This window comes from Arachis hypogaea, chromosome 15 (genome assembly GCF_003086295.3).
Source record: "Arachis hypogaea cultivar Tifrunner chromosome 15, arahy.Tifrunner.gnm2.J5K5, whole genome shotgun sequence".
Classification (NCBI taxonomy): Eukaryota; Viridiplantae; Streptophyta; class Magnoliopsida; order Fabales; family Fabaceae; genus Arachis; species Arachis hypogaea.
In genome coordinates this window covers 153,829,792-153,842,030 of record NC_092050.1, presented here as the reverse complement: position 1 = coordinate 153,842,030, position 12,239 = coordinate 153,829,792, and the positions used below count along the sequence as shown (strand labels likewise).

Below are 12,239 nucleotides of genomic sequence, written 5' to 3'. Positions count from 1 at the left end.
ATCAGTTGAACCAATAAACCAGTGAATCAGTAGCTTGATCGGTTCGATCACTGGTTCAATTCTAACAATTATATTTCAATCTAATTTCAAAAATTTCGATTTACTCAATTTAATAGTTATGACTCACAATTGGTTCCTAATCAAGTAACAACAAATTATGTCTCCCAATTGGTTCCTAATCAGTTCTAACAATTATGTCTCCCAACTTAATAGTTATGACTCACATTGGTTCCTATTCTTATTTTTGTCACTGTCTCACAAAATCGTTAACGACATGCTGAAATGGACTAACGACTGCTACATTATACATTCTAGCGACTATTTGATGTGACAATTGAAATTTTTTTACCTTATTTTTTATTTTCCACTAAACACTTAAAACCCTAATATGAGTCACGGATACCTAAGTTAAAAAATCAAACTAAGTAAATTGAAACTTTAAAAATCAGATTAAAGCTCGAATATAACTTCAAAACAGAACTTTAACTTATGTAGTGATTAATTTAAATGAAAATCAAATAAATCAAAATTCAACATAATTTTTATCAATGTTTTTAAATTCGAAATTTCTATACCAAAATTAACTAGGATTTTTCTTTAAATTAAAAATTTAATGAAATAGTGACTTTAATTATCTTAACCAATGTCCTAATTAATTGCTTTTATGTCTTAAAAAAACCGTATATGAGAAAAAAATAATTAATTTGTCTACTTTAATAAATAGTTATTTTACTAAAATGAGAAACTATTTTTTTAAAATTTTTAAGAACTAATTAATATTATATATATTTTGTTACACTACATTTAATTATAAAAATTTTATTTATTTCTAATACTTATATTAAAAATAAAAAAAATTAAATTAGTGAATCTTAATCTATAATATAATAATAATATAGTAATTATTTTATATATTGTACGAATATAAATTAATTATTTTTTTTATTTATAAAAATTTTTAAACGCTTGAGCTTGTTTTATATATATATATATATATATATATATATATATATTTATTTATTTATTTATTGATGAATGTGATATATTTTTTTATGTAAATAATCTTTTAAAAAAAAATCTAATAGTTAATCTATTACCTTTTTTGTTTTAGTCCAAATTAAATGTTTTTTATTGTTTTTGGAAAGAAAATCTTTTGAGGAATTTAATAATATGTGATGAGGAACACCGAATAAATTATACCAAAACCAATTAAAACACAACATAAAGACATCTTTAAAAAAAGACGTTTTAGGCGTGTTTATCTGAGTGGCCTCCATAAAAAAGGAAGGCTTAGGGTCCTTTACTTTATCCATAAAAAAAATGAAAGTCACAAACATTATATTTAGCACCAACTTAGTGTTAGCCTCGAAATTTCAAGGAAGGCCACTTTCCGTAACTATTATTTTCTTAACTATACATGCGAAGAAGGAGAACAAAATTAGGAGCATGATGATCTTATATTGATATTGATTTGACGTAAAATGATGTATGTGCATTCTTCTTAGCATTGCATATAAATTTCTAAGAAAGGAGGGGGAAAACACAGACTAATTATATTGATTTGATGTAAAATGATATATATGCTTTTGTTCTGAGAATTCGTTCACATCAAATCTTAGAAGAGTGATTATATATACGGTCCCACCATATTTTCTTTTTGCATAGCATACAAATTTTTAAGTAATCAATTTTACTTTCACACCTTGAATCCAATGAGCAAAGTATACAGCAACATTCTAAAGACTCAGAAAAACTTCATTTCTGAAATGCAGTCCAATTTTCTTCTTTTATAAGGATAGGTGAATTGAATATCCTCCAGGCTACACTTTTGATAAAATAAATGGATTCAGCTTTCTATTGCAAAATGGCTCGTGAACTTTTCTTTGATAAAAATGGTAATGGTCACTTGCTGTATATGAAATCCATTTGTACATGTTTCCAGAAATCTATCTACAGCTATCTTTTTTATTAATTTAATTTTGTAATATCTATTTTGGGATTAGCTTTAGTTTCCTTCAAAATTGTTTATTAAAAAAGCATAACAAAGTATATCTAAGATATGAAAAAGGACTTTTGATTAGCGATTTTAATTTTCCCTGCTGAATTTAACAAGTGATTGAGTTCATTAAGAAATTAGTTGCTGTATTGAAGCCTTTGACAAAGTAGCTGTTTATTATATGTATCGCCTGCATCAACCAGAGTTTATGATTGGCTTGGAGTTGTTCTTGCTTCATAAAAATCAACAATAATGATATCAAAATGTCTAGTGCCGTGAGGAGCATAAATCTCAGAAAAAGTAATACCTATGAATTCTTGTCTTAAATTAGCATATAGAATTCACAAAAGGTACACAACAAAAAAAAGAAGGGAAATCGTCTATAATAATCAACATATCATCATGTGATAGTTTTGCTAGCATCTGAATTGAACTGAAAATCAGGCTCCTCTGGCACTTACAGCCTCATGTCATATTATTTTGTTGTCTACAAAGCAATGCGTAAATGAAAGAAGCAAACACTTTAATAACATGAAGCAAAGAATAAAGATTCAAAGTGACTGGGCCACGGTGACCATCCTCTGCCATATGAAAGTGACATGGCCAAGGGCCCTCTACTCTATATAAAAGAAAAAAATGGAAAAAAAAAATAAAGAATTTTGTAAAGCAGTGACATAGTAAAATATGAACTCATGAAAATCAGGTCTAAATATGTTCTGTTCTTTCCTTGAAATTTCAAGGAAGGGTGTCTCTGCCTCTACCTTGCAATTTGCATAACTATTTGTGTTGCTTTGTCATTAATTCATCTATTATTATTATTATTCTTATATTACATGACAATACTATTGACACCATCATTATCATCATAATTAGTTGTGTCATTTTGTAAGGATCAGTGAATTGAATATCTTGCATGATACTACTCTTTTGCCTAAATACGTGCTTTTCTGTTTAAAAATGAGAATCTAGCTAAATTGGTCATGTAATTGATTTATGTGAGATAATATGTGTGTTTTGTGTCACTTTATTCAGAAAAATTTCATCTATGAATTCTTTACTTCATTTTACATGCTTTGTACAAGGTAAAAATTAGAAATATGTCTCAAACTAATAGTACAGAATTCACAATTACAGAATATTATTGATGAAAATAAAATGGAGCAATAACTAAAATCAGTAGCAATGATATAGCACAACACAGAGATAGTAACTAATTACCCTTTGACATAGCTGTGTGGATGCTATTGAACCATCCATTGTGGTATACCTCATTCCACAGGAAACATGGTTGCCATTGACGGTCAGGATGGGCGCTACTCTAATTGGGGAAGGGAGGTCATCCTTGAGTAGAATTGCAAAGCAAAGAGCATAATAAAGGAATTCAATCCCAAGAAACCAAAAAGAAATAGATTCTCAAACCACCTTGGAATCCTTTCAACTGGCATCACAAACTCGGTGCATCCACCCTCATGCACTTCCTGTCAATCATTGATAATGCAGAAGCAGTAGTTGATGCGTGAGCATCTTCTCTATCTTTTCCTAATAAATTTGCATTCAAATTGTGGAGTTTAATCAAGATTTAAATATCTTTTAGCCACCATGAATGCTACTTTGAGTTATTTGCAATTTCTGTTTATTTCAGATAGTATTCGGATGGATTTGACGGAGTTTTGTAGCAGAAAAGAAAGAAAGCAAATGATGCTATCAACCCTGATCTCCTTGCACTCAAACAAAAATAACTTGAGTTACAGAGGTCCAATTGACGTGATTCCAGCGGTATTGGAAAGCTAACTTCCAACGATATATAATAGTATACTCTTTTCTTCCATTTCACTCTATCTCTTCTATGCTGAACTTGAGCTTTCTTAAGTTCAGCGTGGAGTCCAACGCACACAAAAAGTTCAATTCGGCCTCCTCCATGCTGAACTTGGGAATTTCCAAGCTCAACGTGGAGTCTAAATTACAAAGGGAGAGGTACGCATGCTTCCACGCTGAACTTGGGATAATCCAAGTTCAGCGTGGACTCAAAAGGAAACAAACAAGACGTACTGCACTCACTCCACGCTGAACTTGGAAAATTCCAAGTTCAGCGTGGACCTCAACATCTCAAGTGGTCCCCAGGCTAAAGTATAAAGCTACCCAGGAAGCTAAATTAATTTTGATTTAATTTATATTTTATTTTAAAATAGAAAAAGATATTATTTTAGTTTTAGGAAATATATTTTACATTAATTAGTATTAGATATAAAAGGGAAAAAGAAGTAGCCCTGCAGACTCTTCTCTTGTCCTCTCTTGGACCTCATTAGGCACTTTACAGTTTTTACGAATTCTAGTTTTCTCTTTGAACTATGAGCAACTAAACCTCTACTGTTAAGGTTAGGAGCTCTGTCTATTGTATGGATTGATACTATTATTTTTCTATTTTAATTCATATACTGATTTATAATTCAAGAATTGTTTTCGTTCTTTATTTTATGAATCTGGGTGGAACGGAAGTATGACCTTGGTTCTAATTGAATTCTTGTATAACTTGGAAAAGCTCTTTACTTGAACAACAGTTTGAAAACAAATTCTCCTAAATTTCTAATTATATGGATTTAACGGGACATGTGACATATAATCCTCTTATATTTTGGTAAATAGGATTTTTGTGGCATATAAACTAGAATTGTACTTCACCCTCTAATTGGAATTAAGTGACCAAGGAATTGGCGGTTGATGAATGTTAGAGGAGACTACAAAGGTCTAAGGAATTAGGGTTTAGTCACATATAGTTTGCCATGAATTAAATCTTGCATGATTAAAATAGTTAGTAAGAAAAGTCAATTCGGAAAATAGATAACTCTGAAGCCTTAACTGACCAATTTACTGCTTGCTTTCTATTATTCTAAACTTACTGCTAATGCTTTTGAACCTTCAAACACCATTTTCTGCTTGCCTAACAAAGTAAATTAATCAACCATTGTTGCTTAGTCCATCAATTCTCGTGGGATCGACCCTCACTCACCCGAGATATTACTTGGTACGATCCGGTGCACTTGCCAGTTAGTTTGTGGGTTATAAGTTCTGCACCAGTAGTTCAGCATACATTATTATCAACACACTGATCCAACATTAATAACTTAACGTATATAGTTTCACGTACGCTAAACTATAATAATACAAACCTTATTTAATTTATGAGAGTCGGATAAAGACGCCTAAAATGTCTTTTTTTAAAGATGTTTTCTAAACACTAAATTTTAGGTAAATTCTACTCTACCTTTTTTATAATAACATGTAAATTACCTTCTATGACAAGTCAGTCTTTAATTGGTTGTTATGTTAACTACGGTTAAATTATTTTGTAATTAAATTATTTTTTAAAATGGGTAATTATATAATTTATTAAAATATTAAAAATTGAATTTTGCTTCTTCCACAAATCATGCTTCCAGAGAATGAACCCTAATTTTTGATAATGGCTTACGGCCTGTTGCTCTTCCTCCATTCTGTCACCGTCGTCGTGCCACCTAAGCATAACCGCCTCATTAGGTGTCCTGTTCTCTCTGTCTGTCGTGCCATCGCCGACCTCCAAAGCATTGTCATTGCTGTCGTCACAACCAGCGCCGCCGTCCTTAGCTATCCTTCCCTCTCACTCGGTCTCTGTTTCTGCCTTCTCTCATCCCTTAACGACGAGGCTGCAATTTCACGTATTGATGTACATTCTTAAATTTGTTAGATGGAAGTTCGGAAAAGTTTTGGCGATTCCCTCAGAATTCTCTTGCATTTATTTTTGGTGCAGATTTACTCTAGCCATGGTTGCATAACACTATTTGTTACTCCTATCATAATAGTTATTGTGCAATTTCGACTAAAGAAGGTTAGCTTAGTCTTGTCAATCTGGCACAACAATTTTTTATGGCTAATTTGGACTTTTGTTGATTATACTATCTTTACATATTTCTCTTAGTTTAAGAGAGTATCCAATTTCTTATATTTTCAACTGCCATTAAGAGTTTGGATTTTAGCTTTGTCAAGACTTAAGATTTGATTTATGGGTAGCTAGAGAGATAATTTAGACAAGAAAATAGTGCAAATTTTGAAGTTGAAAATAAATGAGATGAATGTGAATGAACAAGTATTTACAAAAATGATATAATTACCCATCTTGAAAAATATGTAATTACAAAATAGTCCTATTTTAGTTAAGATGTTAACTCTTATTAGATTAAATTAACTCAAACTAAAACTAAACATCTAATTAAAATGAGCCATGTCATAAAGGGTAATTTATATGTTATTTTAGAGGGGGTTGGGTAGAACTCACCTAAAATTTAACATATGTAATCGATTAAACCGTATTATTTTTGTCATAATTAGATCAAACAAACTGATTTGACCAAAAAATCGATGAACCAAATTTTAAATCGGTCTAAATTAATATATATTTTTTTTATAAAAAATGACTACAATACCTCTATTATAGAAAATAATTAAAATACTCATATATATATATATATATATATATAAATTTTGAATCTTAACTCTATGAGAAGGGTTAAGATTTAGGATTTTCAATATATATATATATAATAAGAGTATTTTGTCATTTTCTATAATAAGGGTATTGTAGCCATTTTCTATAAAAAAAATTATTAATTTAGATTGGTTCAAGATTTAGTTCATCGATTTTTTCGCTAAATTAATTTGTCTGATCTAATTTTGACAAAAATAACACGGTTTTAATCAGTTATATGTATTGAATTTTAATTATTAAAAAACATCTTTAAAAAAAGACGTTTTAAACGTCTTTATCCGAGTGGCTCCCTTAACTTAATATCAAGAATTTGATGTATACAACATCTATAATTAAACACTTATTATATTAAACTAGAGTGAGACCCGCGCAATGGGCGAGATAGTAAATTAATAATAGTATATTGTATATTTTAAAATGTATTATATTGTTTAGAAATTAATTAAAATATATACAAATTAATATTAAATTTAATATATTTTTTTTGAATTGCTGATTTGTATATATTTTTTAATTTATTATGTTTTTTTTTATTCCATCTTTGTATATATGTTCTTCATTTGAAGACGTGTTTTAGATTCGTTTACTTTTCTGTCTCTTTGATCTCTTGATTTGTATGTCATTTAGGTCTGATGATATTAGAGTTGGTGAAGTTGGTTCTTATAATCAATGAAGAATATAAATGAGCAATATAAATGATATTTTGAATAAGAAAAAGTATAGGGAGCCAAGTGTCCACTAGTCAAGAATTGAACAATTCAATTAATAATGATTAATTTTAAATTATTTTTTTAAATTCAAAATTTGATTAATTGACATTAATGGCATTTTTGAATCAAAACTTACCCTAATTTATTTTCACTTCCACTCACCATTCACCGCACAAAACCACAAATCCTAATTCCTCTTCCCAATGCCCCACGTCGCCGCGGTTTCGTCCTCGCGCCGCTAGCGTCGCCATAGCACCGTCCTCGCGCGCCATCACCGGTCGTCCTTGCATCCTTCTTCGCCACCTCATCTGTCGTTCACGCAGGAAAGACAACCACCATCGCACTTCTACTTCACCCTCCTCACATCCCATTGCGACTCCCCATCGCTCACCACTCGCATCCCACGACTCTCCATCCGTCACGACGCATCCACCACCAGGTCCCCATTCGCGACACGCGATTAACTACTCTGATCCATGGCGACTCCTCCACTCATCGCAACACGCTACTGCGAGTCCCCCACTATCCATGCAACGCCGTCCAAGACGTCGTCGCCGGCCACCCTGCGGCTCTTCTTCTCTTCCTCCTTTTTGGTTTTGAATGATTTTTTTAACTAGTTTTTTTGTTTCTTTTTTCTACATTTTGGATGATACTTTTTATTAGTTTTGGAGGATTCTTTTTCCTATGTTTTGTATTTTTTTTTTGGATTTGGATGATTCTTTTTCCTATGTTTTGTATGTTTTTTTTCTTAAGATTTGGATGATTCTTTATCTTATGTTTTGGTGCTTTTTGTTTTTTGAAGTTTCGAAGTTTTTATTTGGAAAGAGAAATTAGTGTTTGCGTAATAAATGGTAAAAGGTGAATTAGAGTAAGAAGATGCAATTAATAATTATTAATTTTGTATCTTTTAAAAAAATTAAATAACCACTAATTAATGACAATTAATGTTATTAATTAGTATAGAATATAATTCAAAAATATTTGTTAACTTATTGTTAACTAGACCCCTCTTGATTTCCTAACGGGATTGTTTGAATAAATGAAAATTTTGTTGTATTGCCTGTATTATTTGTTGTAATAGAAGTTGAGTTTCGGTATTTTTTTGTTGGGACAAATATTTTAAAATTATTTACTTTGGCTTCAAATATCCGTGTAAAGGTCTATAAATTTTTCAATTGGAATGATACTTGAGTGTCATTACTATCTTAAAAGGTAATTGAATTTAAAGTAATTATGCCTAATAATTTTTTTGCTTCTCTATCAAATAACACAAAAATTTTTGTAGCACTTTGATCTAAAATCTTTGATTTAATTTTGAATTTATAATGATTGTTGAGTTAGTAATTTATAATTTCATGAATTTTTTTATGATAGGTATAATGTGATAGAATTTGACGAAATTTTTTATAATTTGAATCTGTAATATTTTTTTATGTTGTAGTATAAAAATGTTATTTTTTGTATTTTTTGTAGATTTTTTTTTACACCTACTTATTCTTCTTCTCTTAGTGTATACAGTTTTTTAATAACATCTATAATAATAAGAATAAAAATATTTAGAATATTTATTTTGTGTGTATATATAATATATTAAATAAGCTTTTTTTAATAAGAATAATTTAAATAGCATAAAATAAAAATACATGTTAATAATATTTTATGTTGTAGTACGGAAATTTTATTTTTTTGTATTTTTTTGTGAATTTTTCTTTGATATCTACTTATTCTTCTTCCCTTAGTGTATACAGTTTTTCAATAAGATCTACAACAGTAAAATTAAAAATTTTTAAAATATGTATTTTGTGTGTGTATATTTAAGGGTAAATTTAAGAATAATGCATGGAACAGCAATCAGAATTACAGAAAGGGATCTATGAATATTATAGATCAAGGAAATTGACAATGGAACAATGGTAATTCCCTGTCTTCAAGTCTCGGGAAAACTCCCCAATTACAAACGATTCTCTTCCTAAACTCTTCTACATCCTATTCCTACAGTGCTTTACCCCACTTATTCCCATAAGGTAGTGCTTCACCCAAAAGGAGGTTTCCTAACCCTCTTGTGAGTTGGGCCATATCCTTCTCTGCTTCTGCATCTGCATCAGTGATAGTTTAGCTTGCATCCGAACTGAACTGAAAACAAGCCTTCTTTGGCATTGGCAGACTCAAGATGTCATCTTCATTTCTTGTCTACAAAGCAATGAGTAAATGAAAGAAGCAAACACCTTACTAACATAAAGAAAATAATATAAATTCAAATTGACTGTGGGCCACAGCCCACAGAGTTAGATATTTGCCTTGCTTGCAATTGAGGGTTGGCTTGGATATTTGTTAATCTACTCTTATGAAAAGCATGGAATTGGTAAAAGCGCACACCTCATCAGTAGCCATTTTGTTACAATTTCAGAATCATTCAATATAATATAGTAAATAGTATCATATAAAGCTGTTTCTCAAAGTACCAAGTACCATATTGAATGGAATGAATGGTCATCTATCTCTGGTACACAAGCATAGTGAATGGTCATATATCACTGATTTCTGTCATGCAAGAAGTCTGTGTTCTTATCTTTTCTTCAAGAACAAAAACAAGAATAGTCCTAGTGCTCCTTTTAGTTATTTTGTTCTATTTATGCACAAGATTATCATTGATAAGAATAATACTGAGCAACTGAAAAGTGCAGCACTGAGACTAAGAATAATTTTACCTTGGACAGACACCAGCGCTGCCCCTCTCCCTCCATAACTTGTGCAATACTATTGAGAGCTTCATCATCTCGTTTTCTCTTTCTGTAAGGATCAGTGAATCGAATATCTTCCATTATATTACTACTCTCTTGCTTCCATACGTGCATTCCAATCTCTTTTGCAATTGACTCACTTGGGACCTCTTCCCCATGATAGTTACATGCTTCATATGAAAGCTTCACATGATTCCATCCTCTTTCAAAATGTAGTGCTTTATAATCATAACATCTGGTGTTCATCCTAAAAATAAATAATTGATCCACATTGCTCCGCCATCCATATTCAACTTGGTTGCCATTGATGGTCACAGTGGGGTATACTAGAAGTGGGGAAGGGATGTCATCTTTGAGTAGAATTGCTAAGCAAAAAGCACTGTCAGAGAATTCGGTGCCACGAAACCAGAAAGAAATAGAAGCTCCACTGCTGCGCCTCTCAAACCACCTTGGAATGCTTCCACCTGGCATCGCAAACTCGGTGCTTCTACCCTGGTGCAGTTCCTGTCATTCATTCGTAATGCAGAAGCAGTGGTTTAGCATACATTAGTAACTTAATATGAATTATGATGTGATCCTACATTGCTAATTATTAAAAAGTAACGAAACCTGATTGAGTAACACGCTTGTGCACCTCGGACTCAATGATTTGCAGTTTACTGCTGAGAAGCTTTTCAAGTTCGGTGGAATCCCTCTAATCTCCCGAAGATGCTCGCAATCATCCACATCGAGAGCATAAAGAAAGCGAAACTGTTGGATGCATTCAGGAAGGACTGTGAAATTACTGCCTCTTAGATATAACACTTTCAGATTGGGAAACCATGCAACAGCTACGGGAAAAAAGTCATATGACAAATTGCTGTTTCTGACATAAAGATTTTCCAAATGTGAAGAGGGAAGGGAGTGAGTGAGTATTCCATGAAGCCCCTCTTCCTGCTCTCCTGATACCCTCCCCTTATTTCCTCTTAACTCAATATCACACGCATACAGGCGTGGCATCATGCCAATGACACTTGGTATTCTATACATTTCATTAACCCTCAAATACAAACGCTGCAATCTAGAAAGGTTACAAAATGAACATGGCAAATCTTTTATGCCATTGTCACTCAAATCAAGCACTTCTAGATTTTCCATCTTTTCTGGAATTTCTGGAAATTTCTCAAGGCTTGAGCATCCAGATAGACCGAGTGTTTCCAGTGAGGTCAAATTAATATCCGGAGGAAAACTTCTGAGCTTGGGGCACCTTTTAGCATTCAATATTTTAAGTTTAGGTAAAAAACCAACTGAACTGTGAACTGAGACTAAATTACTACATCCTTCAAAAGAAAATTCTTCTACATTTTGAAGATTAGACACATCAAGTATCTCTTTCAAAGAATCACTGTAATCAAAATTCAAAACTTTTAAGGTGATCGACATCTGGAGAAAAAACAGACAAACAAACCAAATTAATGAACAAATTAAAATAAAACCAAATAAACCTGATCATGTGAATTTGCAAACATACAAAACCATAAAAATGAATTTAGTACGCTTACCTTGGATAAGCTATCCAACTTGGGTGACATGTAAGGCAACTTGAGTATGAAAAGCTTTTCTGGATCAAAATTAGAGGGAAAATATCTCTATGGATACCTCCTCCATTCCAATACTCTTAAACTATTTGGAAGATATTTGGGACCTTTGGAAAAACGACCATTTTAGTGTCGTTTGTGGGACTCTTAACAACTTGTTCTGTGAATAAACAGTAGTCATACTTATATGATGTGAACTTTCAGGTATTATTCTTTTGACAATGTGTGATAATGCCAAAATTCATTAATTAATCACACTTAATTATACAGATTAATTGAGTTCATCTGATAAGGTGTCAATGTTTTTTGCCCTCGTAGAATATTAGAATATAGAAAACTAAGTCACAAGCTTGTTGTGAACACATTGCTCCAATTCTTGGTTTGTAGAAAAAAGGAATCAAGAAAAAGTAACAGAAATTGGGAGATGGAAGTAAAATAAGGTACATGGTTTCCTTCAAAACTAGGATTGAAGAAAGTAACAATAGAAAACTTATTCAACCAACAAGGAATCATTCTTAACCAAGAATAAACTTTGATTAGTACTTTTTATGTTTAGCAATTTTTTTAAAAGACAACTTGTTCCAATCTAATAAAACTTTACAATCTATACACGTTGACACATTACAAAAGCTGCAGAGCCTTTCATTATCATCAATAACTCACTGTTCAAGATTCTATATATATGGACAACAACTT

At 31.5% G+C, this 12,239-nt stretch overlaps 1 protein-coding gene across 1 annotated transcript; it reads right to left on the bottom strand.

Moving 5' to 3' along the window:
- Positions 1-9,082: 9,082 nt before the first annotated feature.
- LOC112749300 (disease resistance protein ADR2-like) lies at positions 9,083-12,120 on the bottom strand. The gene is made up of 4 exons (XM_025797560.2): positions 11,508-12,120; positions 10,576-11,388; positions 9,934-10,470; positions 9,083-9,415 (listed from the first exon to the last, which is right to left on the bottom strand). Exons 1-4 carry the CDS (start codon positions 11,535-11,537, stop codon positions 9,338-9,340), a joined length of 1,458 nt encoding a protein of 485 aa, XP_025653345.1. The 5' UTR covers positions 11,538-12,120; the 3' UTR covers positions 9,083-9,337.
- Between the last annotated feature and the right edge of the window lie 119 nt (positions 12,121-12,239).